The sequence below is a fragment of the Ranitomeya variabilis genome, chromosome 5 (assembly GCF_051348905.1).
Source record: "Ranitomeya variabilis isolate aRanVar5 chromosome 5, aRanVar5.hap1, whole genome shotgun sequence".
Classification (NCBI taxonomy): domain Eukaryota; kingdom Metazoa; phylum Chordata; class Amphibia; order Anura; family Dendrobatidae; genus Ranitomeya; species Ranitomeya variabilis.
The window spans coordinates 74,503,937-74,525,706 of NC_135236.1; the positions used below are offsets into that span (position 1 = coordinate 74,503,937).

General features: G+C 43.4%; 1 protein-coding gene across 3 annotated transcripts in view; it reads right to left on the reverse strand.

Moving 5' to 3' along the window:
* Positions 1-2,608: 2,608 nt before the first annotated feature.
* The window catches only part of PLEKHA2 (pleckstrin homology domain containing A2), a 105,616-nt gene continuing 86,454 nt past the window's right edge, over positions 2,609-21,770 (reverse strand). For all 3 annotated transcript variants that reach the window (XM_077262265.1, XM_077262267.1, XM_077262268.1), the window contains 3 exons: positions 21,277-21,340; positions 16,326-16,403; positions 2,609-3,135 (listed from right to left, as the gene is read on the reverse strand). In XM_077262265.1, coding sequence (XP_077118380.1) covers positions 2,824-3,135; positions 16,326-16,403; positions 21,277-21,340 — 454 coding nt within the window. In that variant the 3' untranslated portion in view covers positions 2,609-2,823. The remainder of the gene's footprint in view (positions 3,136-16,325; positions 16,404-21,276; positions 21,341-21,770) is intronic.

The following is a 21,770-nucleotide window of genomic DNA, read 5'->3' on the forward strand; positions in this document are numbered from 1 at the left end:
TGTCCGTCAGGTCCCTTGCCGTCCGCTTCCCGCTCTGACTGAGTGCCGCCGTACAGTGAGAGCAGAGCGCAGCGGTGACGTCACCGCTGTGATCTGCTCTCACTTTCCGGCCGGCAGACAGTCAGAGCGGGAAGCGGACGGCAAGGGACCTGACGGACATCAGATGGTGAGTATGTACGGTTTGTTTTTTTTTACTTTTACGCTGGTAACCACGGTAAACATCGGGTTACTAAGCGCGGCCCTGCGCTTAGTAACCCGATGTTTACCCTGGTTACCAGCGAACGCATCGCTGGATCGCTGTCACACACAACGATCCAGCGATGACAGCGGGAGATCCAGCGACGAAAGAAAGTTTCAAACGATCTGCTACGACGTATGATTCTCAGCAGGGTCCCTGATCGCTGCTGCGTGTCAGACACTGCGAGATCGTAACGATATCGCTAGAACGTCACGGATCGTGCCGTCGTAGCGATGAAAATGCCACTGTGTGACGGTACCCTAAGAGAGCTCAATGGATCAGAGTAAGGTGAGTAAGAATTTGTTGGAGAGATTTAAGACACCACTAGTGAGTATGCGGGATTCATATGCAAGGCCTAAACCCATTACTGACTTTAATCTAAAAATTATGCTATGATTCTATTTGTATAAGTTTTCTATGCATTTAAATGAAGACTGAAGAGGAGTATAGTCTCTCGCTATGAACAAAGTTGTCACCTCTGCCTATAAGGGGTTGGCTCTCAAGTTTTTCCGCTCACCTGTAGCCATGGTGCACCCCCCATTCTCTATAGCCAGAGGGTTTTTATATAGGTAGGCTAATGATAAAGGCATGGTAAGTCTGCACAAAGAACTCTTTGTTGCGCAAAAACATAGTAGTTGGAAAAATCTATCACCAGGTATGGAGATATAAAGATGTTGTGACTAGAGATGGGAGGATCCATTTGCAGTACTCCAGTCCATTGGCCAGGTTTGTAGTTTTTGGCCGCTGAACGGGAGACTTGCGAATATCTTCCCTTACGGGATCCCAATCGTGTCTTTGGATTAGCCAGTGCCCTCATGATGTAGAAGATAAGAAACTACTGACCTGACTGGACCGGAGTCCAGCAAATTAATCTCCTAACTCTAGTTGTGGCATTACTCAAGTCATTTTATCTTCTACCTAGTGAAGGTAGATGAGGTTGACATTGCAATGCTGACTATATTTCTGGGTCCTGCAGACAAGATATTGAAATAAAGGATAGCTACCTTCAATAGCTGGCACTAGAGAGAGGCAGTTTTCTTCCTCCTGAATGAGAAACAAATTGCATGTCTTTACCCCGGGAAGAATTGTATAGCCTATAGGTCTCCACAAAGAGAAGCAGTATTTTGTAGGCCTCTGTCAAGGCTTCTTACCCAACCAGTACCCTGTTCTATACTGACAAGAGAGAGGAACCATGAAACAGCATTATCCTTTTTGGAGGAGTTTGGACAAAGTGATGTGACAAGGTTGGTTACAGGGACAGGCATCCTGTTGCTACCTCCAAGTTGTGCAGTAGAAAGCCATCTTTCTTCCATCCTAGAGTGAACTTATATGTCTTCTACTCCGCATGTCACCCAGAGCAGCTTAGTACCATGTTGTGCCCAGGTCACCAGGCTGCGGACTTCCCACTCTGAAACTGATATTAACAGATCACTTTCTGATTCACAGGAAGTTTAAGGTCTGATCAAGACATGGCTTTCCTTACACCAGCACTTGGAGAAAGGACTGCCACTATTGACAGTCATATAACCTCTTAAATCATCTCTATTCCAAGCCCAGGGAACATAATCCACCTTCCCAAATTACCAGAGATCACTCCCATTCCCCCATTCGACGCTTATTTTGGAGGATCACTAAACCATTCATGATTGCAACACCCCTCCCGACACTGGAAGATCATGAATACTTTCTATTTCCCAACAGGACCACTAGACAACTAATGATTACAAGTTCCCTCCTAACACTGGGCCACCAGGATTTTTTTTTAATTCTCCACTCAACACCTGTGCAGGACCACTATTCCTCCATTCGACACCTTCTTTGGAAGACGACTAAACCATTAATGGTTGCAACACCACTCCTAACACTGAATGACCATGAATTCTTCCCATTTCCCAACGGGAAACTTTCTCTACTGAACCACTAGATCACTAATGATAATATCTGCCTCCTAACACTCAGCCGTGAGGGATTCTTCTAATTTCTCCACTAGACACCTTCTCTGCATAACCATTAAACCATTAATGTTTGAAACACCCCTCGCGACAATGGATGACCATGAATCCATCCCATTTCCCCATAGGACACTTCTCTGCAGGACCACTAATGATTACAACTCATCTCCTAACACTAGACCACCAGGGATCAGGCTTTAAATATACCACAAATTTCCAGGTATTGGATGTATAACATTGACACAACAAATTAATTTTAGATTATTTGGGTTGCCATTTTTTGCACTGTCCATGATGTAACATTAATTTCAAGGCAGAGAAGACCTACTGTAATCAATCATCATGACAGAACGTATGTGATATTCACCCAAGCTCCAGACAGAAGTCATTTTGTATATGCTTAGAGCATCGGCTAGATAAACTGGAAACTAATTATTTATTATACTGAGTTGAAACAAGAAGATCAGAAAATTTCACAGTCAAATGCCAAGACCATGGCAGCAATGAAGCAATTCAGGTAGTATCTCGTAAAAAACACTGTATAATGGTTCACCCGGTATGTAATGTAAGAGTCTGTAGATGCGGCAGCCATCTTGTCTCTTTTGTAGGCCAGCTCTGTAAGCTTAGGCTTGGTTACACATCTGAAGTACGGATTTTTATGTTATCTAGATCATATGGAAACGGGTCATCTGTTAACCGCTGGGGTTCAGACATGTGTCTGGCTCGTACCCCAAATTCACCGTCAATAGAACCCCCCAATGTCACTTCTGCGATTGACTCTGTTTCACATTTCGGGACTGGCGTCCACGGCTGCCATGATGATTTGATTGACATTGATTTTCCCAGGGGGCGTCTGACATCACGCGATGGTAGAGAGTGGACGGAGGCTGAGGAAGAGACTGGAATAGAGGAACGGTGTAAAGACATGGTACGGCCAAAAGACTCCTACGGAGAAAAAGGAAGGTGGAGATCAGTAATTTGTGATCACTACAGATCCAAAACATTGAGAGATGCTGGAGAATCTAATTGGTCAGAGACCTTCAAAAGACTCCAGATATTTCAATTTCAGTCACCCTGAATTTCTCAAACTATTATGCAATTCTCGGTTTATAGAACTTATTTTAATTCAACCAATACTGTTGCCGGATCCAGGTTTATGTCGGCCCTTGGGCCCCTTTATTGCTTTTGACTTTTCCTCCTCACCTTCCAGGAGCTATAACCTTTTATTTTTTATTCAATCGCTGTATTTTGTATCGGTTCCATTTTGGAGTTTCTGATCACTTTGTATTCCATTTTTTGGGGGGAGATGAACTGACCAAAAAACAGAGATTCTGATTTTTTTCTCGTTTTGATTTTTTTTTTAAATGGGATTAATACTATAATATTTCAATAGTTCAGACACTTACACATATTGTGATACCAAACACATAATTTTTTTCTCATTTTATGTTCCAGGAAAAGGGTCTTATTTGAAGTTTTATATTTTAGAATATTTTTATATTTTTCAAAGATTTTTTTTTTTACATATTTATTAGTACCCTTAGGGGACTTGAACCTGTGATCTTTTGTACAATACATTGTCATACTATAATACTGCAGCAGCCAATCACAGAGCAGCTTTCAGTTTACAAGAGAAGTTTAAGAAATGAATGTTGAGCTCTGATTGGTTTTTATCCCCAACAGTTTTAATTAATGTGACCAAATTAAGGAATAATGGATATAAGCCCATCTTAGGACTTCATGAGGATTTCCTCTCGTTCTAGTTGTTTGGACCATGTACAACGCTAATATACAGACACCATAAAGAAACAGATCCTAAAATCTGTTATGTTCTTCTCCATTTCCTCTTCTCTGATACTACATTTGTGTATTGGTTAGCTAGAATTCAGTGTTACAAAAAAGCACCGATAAGAAACCTGTGGCTGTACTGTAATTTATAACCTTACAGAATTTTATATAATACATAAGAGGGAAATGTATAATAAAATATCTATGTAATACAACATATAGCTAAATTATAATATTATTATTATTATATATGTAAAAAAATACTAAAAGTAATAGTATAATAATATCGCAAATATATAGAAATTAATATATAGAAAATAACACTATTAAGCTATATACAATAATATAAAAAATATTATAATACTATAGAAGGTAGTGCTATATAAATTATTTATGTATATCTATATATACAGCTCTGGCAAAAATTAAGAGATCACTGCACAGTTTTATAGAAATCAGCTTCTCTACATGTCTGACAGCCATTCCATTCCAGCGTCAGTTGAATTCCACCTCATTCTACTTAATGTGCTTCTGATTAGGTGATCACCTGAACCAAATCTTATTTTACGAGGGAAAGTATAAAAAAAACTCTGCTGTGGTGTTCACAATCCTCTTGCAATAGGACAAGCTGGATGGCAAACAAGTGCTAGTAATATCCCAAAAGTAATAGGAATGAAAAATAACTTTTAACCATGCCAAAGGAGTTTGAAAGAAAAGTCTTGGGTGAGGAAAAGAAGAGCTCAATTCTGGCTTTAGTAGCAGAGGGACACAGTGAGCGTCATGTTGCCTCCATCCTTAAAATTTATAAGATGGCAGTCCATTACAACAAGGTCAAGCAGCAGACATTGGGGACAACAAAGCTACAGAGCAGCAGAGGGCGAAAACGACTCTCCACTGACCGGGATGACGTCATCTTATTCAAATGTCACTCAGCAACCGCAGGATGACATCAAGTGACGTAAAAAAGGAATGGCAAATGGCAGCTGGGGTGAAGTGCATGGCAAGAACAGTTCATAACAGGCTACTAAAGGCATGACTCAAGTCATGTAAAGCTAGAAAAAAGCCTTTCATCAATGAGAAGAAAAGGAGAGCCAGGCTGAAGTTTGCCAAAGACCATAAGGATTGGATCATAGAGGACTGGAGTAAGGTAATCTTCTCTGATGAGTCTAATTTTCAGCTTTGCCCAACACCTGATCGTCTAATGTTTAGACGGAAAATCTGGAGAGGCGTACAAGCCACAGTGTCTTGCACCCAATGTGAAATTTGGTGGAGGATCGGTGATGATCTGGGGATGTTTCAGCAAGGCTGGAATTGGGCAGACTAATCGTTGCGAAGGACGTATGAATCAAGCAGCATACAAGGATATCCTAGAAAAACAGTTAATTCCTTCTGCTCAGGCAATGTTCCCCAACTCTGAGGACTGGATTTTCCAGCGGGACAATGCGCCTTGCCCCACATCTAGTTCAGTCAAGGTGTGGAAGAAGGACCACCACATCAAATCCCTGTCATGGCCAGCCCAATCTCCAGACCTGAACCCCATTGAAAACCTCTGGAATGTAATCAAGAGGAAGATGGATAGTCATAAGCCATCAGACAAAGAAGAACTACTTAAATTATTGTACCAGGAGTGGCATAAGGTCACCCAAAAGCAGTGTGAAAGAATAGTGGAAAGCATGCCAAGACGCATGAAAAATCATGGTAATTCCGCAAAATATTGATTTCTGAACTCTTCCTGAGTTAAAACATTAGTTTCTAAATGACTATTAACTTGTTTTGTTTTTTTTTGCATTATTTGAGGTCTGCAAGCACTGCATTTTTTTTTGTTATTTTGACTATTTCTCATTTTCAGAAAATAAATACAAAATTTATTGCTTGGAACTTCGAAGACATGTTGTCAGTAGTTTATAGACTAAAAGGGCAACTTACATTTTACTCAAAAATATACAGTACAGACCAAAAGTTTGGACACACCTTCTCATTTAAAGATTTTTCTGTATTTTCATGACTATGAAAATTGTACATTCACACTGAAGGCATCAAAACTATGAATTAACACGTGGAATTATATACTTAACAAAAAAATCTGAAACAACTGAAATTATGTCTTATATTCTAGGTTCTTCAAAGTAGCCACCTTTTGCTTTGATGACTGCTTTGCACACTCTTGGCATTCTCTTGATGATCTTCAAGAGGTAGTCACCGGAAATGGTTTTCACTTCACAGGTGTGCCCTGTCAGGTTTAATAAGTGGGATATCTTGCCTTATAAATGCGGTTGGGACCATCAGTTGTGTTGAGCAGAAGTCTGGTGGATACTCAGCTGATAGTCCTACTGAATAGACTGTTAGAATTTGTATTATGCAAGAAAAAAGCAGCTAAGTAAAGAAAAACGAGTGGCCATCATTACTTTAAGAAATGAAGGTCAGCCAGTCCGAAAAATTGGGAAAACTTTGAAAGTTACAAAGATACGGGCTCACATGAGGACCACCCCAGGAAAGGAAGACCAAGAGTCACCTCTGCTTCTGAGGATAAGTTTATCCGAGTCACCAGCCTCAGAAATCGCAGGTTAACAGCAGCTCAGATTAGAGACCAGGTCAATGCCACACAGAGTTCTAGCAACAGACACATCTCTACAACAACTGTTAAGAGGAGACTTTGTGCAGCAGGCCTTCATGGTAAAATAGCTGCTAGGAAACCACTGCTAAGGACAGGCAACAAGCAGAAGAGACTTGTTTGGGCTAAAGAACACAAGGAATGGACATTTGACCAGTGGAAATCTGTGCTTTGGTCTGATGAGTCCAAATTGAGATCTTTGGTTCCAACCACCGTGTCTTTGTGGACGCAGAAAAGATGAACGGATGGACTCTACATGCCTGGTTCCCACTGTGAAGCATGGACGAGGAGGTGTGATGGTGTGGGGGTGCTTTGCTGGTGACACTGTTGGGGATTTATTCAAAATTGAAGGCATACTGACTGAACCAGCATGGCTACAACAGCATCTTCCATCCGGTTTGCGTTTAGTTGGACCATCATTTATTTTTCAACAGGGCAATGACCACAAACACACCTCCAGGCTGCGTAAGGGCTATTCGACCAAGAAGGAGAGTGATGGGGTGCTACACTAGATGACCTGGCCTCCACAGTCACCAGACCTGAACCCAATCGAGATGGTTTGGGGTGAGCTGGACCGCAGAGTGAAGGCAAAAGGGCCAACAAGTGCTAAGCATCTCTGGGAACTCCTTCAAGATTGTTGGAAGACCATTCCCAGTGACTACCTCTTGAAGCTCATCAAGAGAATGCCAAGAGTGTGCAAAGCAGTCATCAAAGCAAACGGTGGCTACTTTGAAGAAACTAGAATATAAGACATATTTTCAGTTGTTTCACACTTTTTTGTTAAGTATATAATTCTACATGTGTTAATTCATAGTTTTGATGCCTTCAGTGTGAATTTACAATTTTCATAGTCATGAAAATACAGAAAAACCTTTAAATGAGAAGGTGTGTCCAAATTTTTGGTCTGTACTGTACCTATAAAGAGAAAAATCAGACAAACTGAAAAATTTGCAGTGGTTTTTTAATTTTTGCCAAAGCTGTATATATATATACAGTATATACACTGCTCAAAAAAATAAAGGGAACACTAAAATAGTTGCAAATCTTTATTCATTACATAGTGGAATGTGTTGAGAACAATAAAACTTAAAAATGATCAATGTAAATCAAAATTAATATCCCACGGAGGTCTGGAGTTGGAATGATGCTCAAAATCAAAGTGGAAAATCAAATTTCAGGCTGATCCAACTTGAGTAGAAATGCCTCAAGACAAGGAAATGATGCTCAGTAGTGTGTGTGGCCTCCACGTGCCTGTATGACCTCCCTACAACGCCTGGGCATGCTCCTGATGAGGCAGCGGATTGTCTCCTGAGGGATCTCCTCCCAGACCTGGACTAAAGTATATGCCAACTCCTGGACAGTCTGTGGTGCAACGTGACGTTGGTGGATGGTGCGAGACATGATGTCCTAGATGTGTTCAATCAGTTTCAGGTCTGGAGAATGGGCAGGCCAGTCCATAGCTTCAATGCCTTCATCTTGCAGGAACTGCTGACACACTCCAGCCATATGAGGTCTGGCATTGTCCTGCATTAGGAGGTACCGAGGGCCAACCGCACCAGCATATGGTGTCACAAGGGGTCTGAGGATCTCATCTCGGTACCTAATGGCTGTCAGGCTACCTCTGGCGAGCACATGGAGGGCTGTGCGGCCCTCCAAAGAAATGCCACCCCACACCATTACTGACCCACTGCCAAACCGGTCATGCTGAAGGATGTTGCAGGCAGCAGATCACTCTCCACGGCGTCTCCAGACTCTGTCACATCTGTCACATGTGCTCAGTGTGGACCGGCTTTCATCTGTGAAGAGCACAGGGCGCCAGTGGAGAATTTGCCAATCCTGGTGTTCTGTGGCAAATGCCAATTGTCATGTGCAGCGCCCCAGAGTCCTGGTCGTTGCAGTACTGATGCTCCGCCGCTAAGGGGGGCTATGGTACGTCTGATGGCACTGAAGGAGTTCACCTGACCAGGTATCACAGACACCAATACACTTCACAGTCTGGCCTCCAGGGGGAGCTAAGGGTGCTATGTATTAGGCCACTCCTCACAGTCTGGTAAAACTGGGGGTTAGATAGGAAGTTAGACAGAAGCTGACTGGGTTGGAACCAGGCAACATCCTGTGGCAGAGGGTGTTGCAGGGGAAGATTCAGGGGGGTCCCTGTCAGGGGTGGGATCCTGACAGAGGCCTAGCCAACAGAAAGAACGTTACGGGACCGCGCCTGCACTTCATTGTACCCCAAGAAAGGACAAGAAGAGAGGTTTATTGTGCTGAGTGAGAAACGAGATCAACGCAACAAGGAGAAACGCCAGTAGGAGTCGTGCTGTAAGACGAGGCAACATCCTACTGAGGCACGCAGCCGGTGGCCGGAAACGCCGAGGAAGTATTGAGCTCCAGGCCTTACTTCAAACCTACGGCAGGACAGTCAGTTATAGGTGGGCTGTCTCACCCAACATCACCTAAGCAGACACAGGGGGCAACATTTGGAGAGGGGCGACTCTAGGGTCCCGGAAGACCTCCGAGCCTACCCGTCATACGGGTGCGTCCTAGCCATATCATCTGGGGGACGAAGAAGAACATCATAATCGAGTTGTGAGGGAACTTCAGAAACAGACACAACAGTTGTGAGGACTATCCCGTAAGCACAGCAGGGAAGGACTGCAACACACAAGCGCTAGAAGGTAGGCACAGATTTCCACCTGCAAAGGGAACTCTGGAGGTGCCATCGGACCGGCCGGACTCAGGTAGCCCAGTTGACTGTATTCCGGACTGAGGATCCTGAAACCTTCAGTAAAGAGGTAAAGAGACTGCAACCTGGTGTCCTCGTTATTCACCGCGACCTACACCACACCACAACATCTGCACATTGGCAACTTTCATTGGACGCCCCTCAGCAGGGTCACGGACCGGGCCTAGCCACCGTGACAACCCCAGAACCGAGACACAGAGGCCCGGTACCGGGTGCCCCTCGGCCCTTCGGCAGTGGGGGCGCTCCAACTTGGCGTCACGAACAGGATCTACTTAAGCCTGAAGAATCAGGTCATGTGTGCCTTGGAACTGTGATTTATTGTGCTTGGACTGTCACTTATTGCAAAGACTGTGTATTGCCCTTGCCGCCAAAAATTCCCGCCAAGAACCGCCGCCATTACAGCGCTGAGGAGAGCGCAGGAGGAGAAGAGGGGCGTGAAGTAGGCGTGGACCAGCTGAAGAGCGCGAAAGACAATGGCCGCCCAGTCTAAACATTTTTGCATCCTGAGGACGTGTCCGTCAGCAGCCGAGGTCCGCCTTCTCATCCTCTTGGGGGGGTGGAGACCATGGAGATGGGGCCGCCCACGAAAGAGACCGCGGGAAGAAGACACTGGGGAGGAAACAAAGATGGCGACGCCGGGAGCACCGCGTGGGGACGACCCGACCCAGCATAAGGCTGCACCACCTGACACAGCCCCAGATGCTCCATCGTTGCAGGGACTGGCCCTTACGGAGCTACCGATGGGCAGACCCAACTGGCCGCTGTCTGAGGAGTGTGTGGCTGCAGCCGAGGCCTGGCAGATAACACGCCGCCGGGAGGCCGATGCCCGTGTAACCGCTCGGCTGGGCCAGCCCACGGAAGTCCGCCTGTCTCCGGTGTCTCCCGCTTCCTTCCTCCCGACCGCGGCGGAGTGTGAGCTGCAGGCACAGGGCCTGAGGACCCTGCCGGAGGCCGAACACCTGCGGCGCCTGATGACGGCGTGGCGGGACAGACCCCAACCCGCGGCCCAGGTCGACCTAACGGGCGTTGAGGAGACCCCGCCATCACACTGGGGTGTGGTGGTGTTCTTCAACTCCTGGGAAGGAAGGGGAGTCATCCAAGAAATTGGAGAGCCAGTGCAGGTCCGTGTTGACCGGAAAGAAGTGGAGCCCTGCGGAGGAAGGTATGACTGCGACCTGGAGCCCGGAGATGCAGTGACTTACACCCGGTGGAGGAGGGAGGTTGGCTGGATAGCTCGGGGCGTCCAGCGGTGCGTCGCACCCCAGGCCGCTGCCGGAACGTCGGAGGACGAGCCTCCTGCAGGGAAGGTGCCGGAACCTGCCCCCGCGGAACCCCAGGGAATCCAGGCCCACCGTGTAGCTACGGGTCGTGCGCACCCACGAGCGAGGAGGGTGTCCCGACGAGGGTTCCTGTCGTTGTTAAGGCCAGGACCGGTCCTTGTTACACCACCACGACCCGTTTGCCAGGTGAGACCCGGAAGGAGGCTGCCTCTTGCCCAGCCAGAAACTGAGTAAGCCAGAATGCTTCATCATTTGTATATAGTTAACTGTTCGTCTTTCTATGTGTCTTTCTGCTGCTACAACCCGACTAGGGTTAACTTTTAAAGGGATCCCTTAGTTTACCCGGGATCCCCACTTTTGCTTTTGTTTTTGTTTCTCGTTCATCATTGTTGAAAATAACTGCTGGATCATGAACACTGCATGATTACAAACTTATTGTACATAGTTTCACCTTCTTAAAGGTGCCCTCTACTGGTTTTACAAAGAAAAGGACTGTTTGCGAAGAAACTGCTCTTGGAAACAGCACTGGAGTCCTTGCTGAATACGAAATTGCAGCTTGAGAAGTTGCACTACCTCCGAGAGACTTGGTCCCCTCTTAAAGGGGACGTTCACCAATAGCACTTAAAGTTGAATGATGCTTACATGTCGAAGTTATATGTAGCTAGCTAGTTAATTGTAAGAAATGCTTAATAATGTGTTAGAGGATGAGGACAGGAAGTGAACCCGTATGGGGTTAGTTGGTGAGTCCTCCTAGGAGCCGTACAGAGATGGCTCAGCGATCCTAAACTGAGAGAAGGTTGATAAGTTCTATACTGTGTATAGTAGCAGAAAGGCAGTAGGCCCGGATGAGGAATGGGGCGGTCCTGCAACAGAGCGAGAGGCAGTAGGCCTGGGGCAGATAGGCGGTCCTGCAGATGTAAAGATGGAAAATGAAGAAAAGTTGATTAGCCTTATAGCGTTTTATAAGAAGGTCTTTAGTGGATTCAGCTAGTACGTCCTTAAAGGCAATGTTAAATTATTGTTCAGAAATTGAACTAAGTAGAATACCCGGTTGGGTAAGAGAAGTTATTTATAGTATGTTATTTAAAATATTTAACCATGTTTGTAACGTTCAAGTGTCCTCACCTCCCATAAAGGGAAGCTCTGTTCAAATTTACTTATTGTTGCATTTCCAAAAATTGTATGTCTTTTTGCTAACATGTATTGTTGTTTTCTTCCCAGTCCAGGAGTACTGGATTTAACCGGGGGGGAGTGCAGCGCCCCAGAGTCCTGGTCTGATGGCACTGAAGGAGTTCACCTGACCAGGTATCACAGACACCAATACACTTCACAGTCTGGCCTCCAGGGGGAGCTAAGGGTGCTATGTATTAGGCCACTCCTCACAGTCTGGTAAAACTGGGGGTTAGATAGGAAGTTAGACAGAAGCTGACTGGGTTGGAACCAGGCAACATCCTGTGGCAGAGGGTGTTGCAGGGGAAGATTCAGGGGGGTCCCTGTCAGGGGTGGGATGCTGACAGAGGCCCAGTGAACAGAAAGAACATTACGGGACCGCGCCTGCACTTCATTGCGGCGGTACCCCAAGAAAGGACAAGAAGCGAGGTTTATTGTGCTGAGTGAGAAACGAGATCAACGCAACAAGGAGAAACGCCAGTAGGAGTCGTGCTGTAAGACGAGGCAACATCCTACTGAGGCGCGCAGCCGGTGGCCGGAAATGCCGAGGAAGTATTGAGCTCCAGGCCTTACTTCAAACCTATGGCAGGACAGTCAGTTATAGGCGGGCTGTCTCACCCAACATCACCTAAGCAGACACAGGGGGCAACATTTGGAGAGGGGCGACTCTAGGGTCCCGGAAGACCTCCGAGCCTACCCGTCATACGGGTGCGTCCTAGCCATATCATCTGGGGGATGAAGAAGAACATCATAATCGAGTTGTGAGGGAACTTCAGAAACAGACACAACAGTTGTGAGGACTATCCCGTAAGCACAGCAGGGAAGGACTGCAACACACAAGCGCTAGAAGGTAGGCACAGATTTCCACCTGCAAAGGGAACTCTGGAGGTGCCATCGGACCGGCTGGACTCAGGTAGCCTGGTTGACCGTATTCCGGACTGAGGATCCTGAAGCCTTCAGTAAAGAGGTTAAGAGACTGCAGCCTGGTGTCCTCGTTATTCACCGCGACCTACACCACACCACAACATCTGCACATTGGCAACTTTCATTGGACGCCCCTCAGCAGGGTCACGGACCGGGCCTAGCCACCGTGACAACCCCAGAACCGAGACACAGAGGCCCGGTACCGGGTGCCCCTCGGCCCTGCGGCAGTGGGGGTGCTCCACATGCACGGTGTTGGGCTGTGAGCACAACCCTCATCTGTGGACATTGGGCACTCAGACCATCCTAATGGAGTTGGTTTCTAACCGTTTGTGCAGACACATGCACATTTGTGGCCTGCTGGAGGTCATTTTGCAGGGCTCTGGCAGTGCTCCTCCTGTTCCTCCTTGCACAAAGGCTGAGGTAGCGGTCCTGCTGCTGGGTTGTTACCCTCCTACAGCCCCCTCCACATCTCGTGGTGTACTGGCCTGACTCCTGGTGGCGCCTCCAGCCTCTGGACACTATGCTGGCAGACACAGCAAACCTTCTTGCCATAGCTCTCATTGATGTGCCATCCTGGATGAGCTGCACAACCTGATCCACTTGTGTGGGTTGTAGAGTCCGTCTCATGCTACCACGAGTGTGAAAGCACAACCAACATTCAAAAGTGACCAAAACATCAGCCAGAAAGCATTGGTACTGAGATTTGGTCTGTGGTCCCCACCTGCAGAACCTCTCCTTTATTGAGGGTGTCTTGATAATTGCCAATAATTTCTATCTGTTGTCTATTCCATTTGCACAACAGCATGTGAAATTGATTGTCAAACAGTGTTGCTTCCTAAGTGGACAGTTTGATTTCACAGAAGCTTGATTTACTTGGAGTTATATTCTGTTGTTTAAGAGTTCCCTTTATTTTTTGAGCAGTGTATATATATATATATATATATATATATATATATATATATATATATATATATATATATATATATATACATATGTAAGAAATAGTACAACTTATCACTATGGCAAATATATAAGAAATGATACAATAAAAAATAATACATAAAATAAAGAATTATTTTATATAAATATTATGTATACAGTATTTTATATACAGTGGGTACGGAAAGTATTCAGATCCCTTTAAATGTTTCACTCTTTGTTTCATTGAAGCCATTAGGTAAATTCAATTTTCTCATTAATGTACACTCTGCACCCCATCTTGACTGAAAAAAACAGAAATGTAGAAATTTTTGCAAATTTATTAAAAAAGAAAAACTGAAATATCACATGGTCATAAGTATTCAGGCCCGTTGCTCAGTATTGAGTAGAAACATCTTTTGAGCTAGTACAGCCATGAATCTTCTTGGGAATGATGCAACACATTTTTCACACCTGGATTTGGGGATCCTCGGCCATTCTTCCTTGCAGATCCTCTCCAGTTCTGTCAGGTTGGATGGTGAACGTTGGTGGACAGCCATTTTCAGGTCTCTCCAGAGATGCTCAATTGGTCAAGAATGGTCACAGAGTTATTCTGAAGCCACTCCTTTGTTATTTTAGCTGTGTGCTTAGGGTCATTGTCTTGTTGGAAGGTGAACCTTCGGCCAAGTCTGAGGTCTACAGCACTCTGGAAGAGGTTTTCATCCAGGATATCTCTGTACTTGGCTGCATTCATGTTTCCTTCAATGGCAACCAGTCGTCCTGTCCCTGCAGCTGAAAAACACCCTCATAGCATGATGCTGCCACCACCATGTTTCACTGTTGGGATTGTATTGGGCAGGTGATGAGCAGTGCCTGTTTTTCTCCACACATACCGCTTAGAATTATCACTAAAAAGGTCTTTCTTCGTCTCATCAGACCAGAGAATCTTATTTCTCATAGTCTGGGAGTCCTTAATGTGTTTTTTAGCAAACTCTATGTGGGCTTTCATATGTCTTGCACTGAGGAGAGGCTTCCGTCGGGCCACTCTGCCGTAAAAGCCCGACTGGTGGAGGGCTGCAGTGATAGTTGACTTTGTGGAACTTTCTCCCATCTCCCTACTGCATCTCTGGAGCTCAGCCACAGTGATCTTGGGATTCTTCTTTACCTCTCTCACCAAGGCTCTTCTCCCACGATTGCTCAGTTTGGCTGGACGGCCAAGTCTAGGAAGACTTCTGGTGGTCCCAAACTTCTTCCGTTTAGGGATTATGGAGGCCACTGTGCTCTTAGGAACCTTGAGTACTGCAGAAATTCTGTTAACTTTGGCCAGATCTGAGCCTTGCCACAATTCTGTCTCTGAGCTCCTTGGCCAGCTTCTTTGACCTCATGATTCTCATTTGGTCTGACATACACTGTGAGCTGTGAGGTCTTATATAGACAGGTGTGTGCCTTTTTCCAAATCATGTCCTATCAGTTTAATTAAACACAGCAGGACTCCAATGAAGGAGTAGAACCATCTCAAGGAGGATCACAAGGAAATGGACAGCATGTGACTTACATATGAGTGTCTGAGCAAAGGGTCTGAATACCGATGACCATGTGATATTTCAGTTTTCTTTTTTAATAAATGTGCAAAAATTACTCCATTTCTATTTTTTCTTTCAGTCATGATGGGGTGTAGAGTGTACATTAATGAGCAAAAAAGAGCTTTTTTGAATTTGCCAAATGGCTGCAATGAAACAAAGAGTGAAAAATTTAACGGTGTCTGAATACTTTAAAATAACTTGTTGATGATATTCTAATTTTGTGAGAAGCACCTATATGTGTGTGTGTGTGTTTATAAATATTTATATATATATATATATATATATATATATATATATATTACTATAATACTATATAGGTTACCGTATATAATATATTATAATGTTGTATAAATATAAAATAATAAATAATGATAGAATAAATAACATTAAAACATTAAATAAAGTAATGCTTTATAATATTATATATATATATATATATATATATATATATATATATATATATATATATATATATATATATATATATAAAACCCCATAATACTATATAGATTACTGTATATAAGATATTTTAATTCTATATAAATGATACAGTATATTATTACTATATTAATAAGTGAAGTTATACATATAAAATAATGCTATAACAATATATGAAATAATAAATATATGAAATAACAACATATTGTGACAGTTTTCATTTGAGTTATATCACATTTTAAAGGGACAGGGCGAAACTTTTTCAGGCATCCAGGCTGTGCCACCCACATATAGGGCAGATTTATTACTACTTCATATGATGACACAAACTTAATCTGTTTTACATTCCAAACATGAAATTGCAAAATCTTGTTTTCCTACATGTAGAGACTAAATATAGTTTCTTGTGAAATCCCAGACTTATTTGTGAAGGAAGAAAGTTGAAGGACGTTAAATGTCCATGACAAATCTAAGAAAAAATAAATAAATTTGAATTTAATTTTTAACTTAACATTTGGACTATATTAGATGTGTGCGATATTGATCCGTGCAGTAGTGGTGATGTATGGGAACTACCAGTAATCAGACCCTCAGGGATCATACATTGCTTATCACATAGGGAGGTGAAGGTCTACATGGTGAAGACCGTAGACTATGGCAGGCGGCAGACTTGTACATACCCGACAGCGGGTCCTTAAGGTTTGAATGGCGGCATTGATTGCCTTTATCCAGCTGTGCATCTCCTGAGGGCTGTCAGTCTGTAAGGAACAAGAACACAGGGTAGAAATACAAGTAAAAGTTAGGACAGACTATATGTAGGCTTTATTTCTAGTCTAGCAACACACAAAAAAAATAAAGTCTATGTAAAAACGGGTCATGCCCATTGAATAACAATATAATTTATTAGGTTAATCAGTAGTACTAATCCATGTGTCAAAAAAATGGTATTAAAAACACGTAAACAGTGCAGAACAGCACAATACTAAATACAAGACCTAACAAAACACCATGATAAGTGTCAGGGTCAAAACTCATCATAGAAGATGTCAAACCCGCCTGCATAGCAAATACAACATATCACATACTGTGTAAAGTGCAATGTGTAGAGAAAATCTGTGCAAGATAGGAATTAAACTAAATTGAGTATACCAATAAATAATATCATAAATACTGTATATAAATAATCATAAATATTACCAATATCACAAAAAAGCCAAGAAGGGATGGTGAAGGAGAATAAGGAAGAACATGGTAAACCTCACTAGTATGTGACTTCCTCAGGGGACGATGCCCTTCTCCTTGTTTTTTTTGTTTTTTTAAGTTTTCACTTTGGTAATATTTTTTCCCCAGAATATTTATTGCTATATTTATAGGTATACTCTATTCCATGTAATTATTATTTTGCACAGATTTTTTTTGCACTTTACACAGTATGTGATTTGTAGTATTTTCTATGCTAGCAGTTTTTCTGCCTTATATGACGAGATATGGGGGAACATTTTTTACCCCAATACTTATCCTGGTGGTTTGATAGGTCTTGTATTTAGTTTTTTAGCTGTTATGAACTTTTGAAATGTTTTTAGTGGATTTTTTCACCATATGGATTATTTGTACCGATTCTCCTAATGGACAGTGATAAAAGGAATCTGTCAGCGGGTTCTGCTATGTAATCTGAGCATACCATGATGTAGGGGCAGAGATCCTGATTCCAGTGATGTGTCACTTACTGACTTGTGTTTTGCTGTTTCAAAATGTTTTACCAGCAGGAGATTATCACCACAGGACTAGGTGTCTCCCAGTCCAACTACACCTCCACCATGGGGTCAATCAGTGGTGTGGGCGGGGTTATACAGGTGTCAGCATTTTGAGCTCTGCTAGATCTTCAGCAGAGAAAACTGTGATTCTATCACAACTGCTGTACCCAGTAAACTACGGTAATTGACACATTGCTGGAATCAGAGTCTCTGCCCCTACATCATGCTGCTGTCAAATTACATAGCAAAAATCCATCTTCAATGCTCTTACTGAGGGAAGGAGGTCAGTGGACAAAATCTCAGAATACATGGTCCCATCCATTCTCCCTTCAATATGGTGCAGTCATTCTGTTCCCTTTGCAGAAAAGCAACCCCAAAGTATGATGTTTCCCCCACCATGCTTCACGGTTGGGATAGTGTTCTTGGAGTTGTATTCATACTTCTACTTCCCCCAAACACGGCGAGTGGAGTTGATACCAAAAAGTTCTATTTTGGTCTCATCTGACCACATGACCTTCTCCTATGCCTCCGCTGGATCATCCAGATGGTCATTGGTGAACTTCAAACGGGCCTGGACATGTTCTGGTGTGAAAAGGGGAACCTTGCAGGATTTTAATCCATGACTGTATAGTGTATTACAAACGGTAATGTTTGAGACTGTGGTCCCAGCTCTCTTCATGTCATTGACCGAGTCCTCCTGTGTAGCTCTGGGCTGATTCCTGACCTTTCTCAGAATCATCCTTACCCCACGAAGCGAGATCTTGCATGGAGCCCCAGACTGAGGAAGATTGACAGTCATCTTGTGTTTCTTCCATTTTCTAATAATTGTGCCAACAGTTTTTGCCCTCCTACCAAACTGCTTGCCTATTGCCCTGTAGCCCATCCCAGCCTTGTGCATTTACAAATTTGTCCTTGGTGTCCTTAGACAGCTCTTTAGTCTTGGCCATGGTGGAGAGGTTGGAGTGTGATTGATTGTGTGGACAGGTGTGTTTTATACAGGTAACGAGTTCAAACAGGTGTAATTAATACAGGTAATGAGATCAGAGTAGGAGGCATCTTAAAGAAAAACTAACAGGTCTTTGAGCGCCAGAAATCTTGCTGGTTGGTCGATGATCAGATACTTATTTCATGCAATAAAATCAATAAAATGCAATTTAATTATGTAAAAATCATACAATGTGATTTTTCTGGCTTTTATTTTTAGATTCTGTCTCTCACAGGTGAAGTGTACCTACCATAAAAATTACAGACCTCTCCATTCTTTGTAGGTGGGAAAACTTGCAAAATCGGCAGTGGATCAAATACTTATTTTCCCCACTTTATAAACCTTTTTTTTGAGTGTCATTATACTTGCTTTTCTTTCTAGATGGGTTTGTAGCACCTATTTTTCCCATACTGCATGGCTGCTACCCATTCCTTGTTATTCTGATGCTTTGTTTGTAACCATAGAGTCACATATGTCTGCATCAGAGCTGTATACATCAAAAAAAGTTGCATTTTTTTTATTTTAGATGCAAAATAAAAGAGTTTTTCATTGCTCAACATGTTATACAGTTTAGATCAATGGAAATTATCCTTCCAGATCGTTTCCCCCTTTGGCATCCACTATTTCAGATTGGACAACCCCTTGGGGAGAGGATGAGGGAGGAGAGAGTAGAGAACATTCATTCTAAAGAAGTCTGAATGACTGGCTGATTTATTTGTAGATGTCACGCGAATCACCATCCTTGCCCGGCCAGCGTCCGTCTCTACTGATCTTCTAAGAGCTCGACAAAGATAGAGGAGCAATCCAGGCGAGAGTCCATCATTCAAGGAGCAGGTATTTGTGAGGGCATGGAGCCAGGACTGATGTCATCCCGATCTACAGAAAGGTCTCCTTACAGCCATCACATACTGTCATCACAGTCTTCCCGAAAATAATCAAGTAATGTGTCAAAACGAAGCTGAATAGTCCTTCTTTCCAACGAACAGTTCATTTCTGCGAATGGCGCCCCGTCCAATAAAAATCTGAGGTGCGGCCAACATAAATGGCCGATGTGACTTCTGAAATGTTAATTCTGGCTTAATGTGCCAGCTATTTCTGGAAATCTTACTGAGTTTTATAATTTCATGGAATCCGACAAGACAGAAATGGTCGACTATATATTCTTCCTGCCAAATAAAACCAAAATGGAGCGTTCCTTCAACCTACCTCCCAAATATACATGTTGTATCAGTAATCATCATCATTGCCCGTATCTTGTGTTCCTACTTCTCAAAAAATTATTGGGGACCCAATCCCATCTCGGGGACACATACCCCATCCCACCATCTTTCATAGTCATATACTCTGGTCTCGCTCCACTTAGACTCGCCAGTGATATTCACATTTTTCCCCTGTGAAGGTTTGGAGCTATAGCAGTCGGCTAACTTCCTCTCTGGATCTGTTTGAGGACATCTGGTGTTACCTCTCTAAGTCTGATCAAGCTAAGTTCATTCCCCTTGTCTGTCTACCTTTTTGTCTTTAGTTTACAGTGCGGACTGACCAGTGTCTTCCCCTCCCCCTTCCAATCCAGGGCCTAGCTCTAGGGAGATACAGGGCTTAGGTTTCCTGCTCGGCGATTGGTGAGGAACCAATTTAGGGATGTTAGGGCAGGTGTAGTGTTATTAGATTTGCCTAGGGATCTCCACTTACCCTTTCCATAGTGTCTGGGATTCCTTCCCCTCATCCCTTCATGTTGCACTTAGTCTTCCCACACTGTGCGTGACACTATCTCTGCATGTAGTCGTACAGGAAAGACTGTCAATCACCAGTAGGACTGCCCACTGGACTCATTTTATTCATTGTAATCTCTGGAGTTTATATACATATCAGTCCAGTGGAAGGTCCTATTAGTGATTGACAGTCTTTCCTATAAGACTGTGCATGCAGCGTTGGCTGTCAATGACTATTAAGACCACCCACTGGACAGTCATCAGGGATTTCAATGAATAAAATAGGAATCCAGTGGGCAGTCCTAATAGTGATTGGCAGCTAACTCTGCATGTACAGTCATACAGGGAAGACTGTCAATCAATGAGTAGGACCGCCCACTAGACTCTTATGCCTACAAGTGCCAGTGAAGAAAGTGCAAGATTTACTGAAACTTTTCCCACAAAAATGTATAGTACATCAACCTGATCAGCTCCTCCTGCTCTGTAAGATCCTACCTGCAGATCAGGCACCAGTTTCATCAGGACAGGATCCCTTTAAATTGAAGGTTAACCTATTTCTGTCTCTGGAACAAAGACGATCAATGGGAATTATGGAGAATGGAATAAGGGAGTGGAGACATGGCGTGGTTCAGTCACATTCTGTGCTTCCGGTGGTTGGAAGCTGGAAGCAATTATTCCTATCTCCACCATGAAAGGTTGAGGAGGCAATGACCCTTTAATGCTCCTGGACTCCAATGCAAAATCTGAAACAGGATCTTCCCCTTCTATGTGTCATTTATAATGATGGTGTCTAATTCTGTATCCCTCTGATGCACCAGGACCCTGGTAAGTCTGCCTATATCCCCCCACGCCACCCCGACCACCACACTATCCAGGCCTTGTGTTGCCTTGTGGTGTCCAGCAATGACCTCTGATTTCACGTCATGCTATGATTTCTATTGTTTCTCTTTGCTACAATCCCGACTTTTAAGATCCAAAAGTTCTTCCTCCATTCTCACATAGTGGGAAAAAAAATGTACCAAGCAAAATGCACCAGAAAGTAAAGTCAAATTAATGAAGTTCTGGCATTTTTTTGGACCTTCGTTGACATTGGTTGAAAGTGACGAGGCTCCAAATCTGAGTCATTCCTTATTGCAGATAAAACACATGATATTCAATAAATTAAAAAAGTTATAATATTTACCTGGATGTAAAATGTCCTGGGAGGGGTAATAACTTCAAATAAATTGTCCCTCATCAGCAAATCCCTGCAATAATACCAACATAATGTGTAAGTAATATTAATACAGGCTGTCAAATATTATCCTACTTGTACAGTATGTTCTCCCCGTGTTGGCCTGGGTCTCCTCCCACACTCCCAAAGATAGGGAATATAGATTGTGAGCCCCTTTTTTTTTCCTAAAATGCAAAGGAAATGTTGCTTTTTTTTCTGCAGGAAAACCTGCTCTCTTGGTAGTAAAAGAAGCTGCTCACAAAAAAGCAGGTTTTGCTGCATTTTTGTTATGTTTTTAGGATCCTGTTCAGCTTGCTTCCACCACAGAAACATGAACACAGGTCACCAATGCAAGACATATGTGAAACCATAAAACCATTTATGGAAAATGTAGTGCGGGGTGAATTGGTTGGGAACAGTTTACCCAAGACATCGGTAGTTTGTAGGACACTGTTTACTTTACA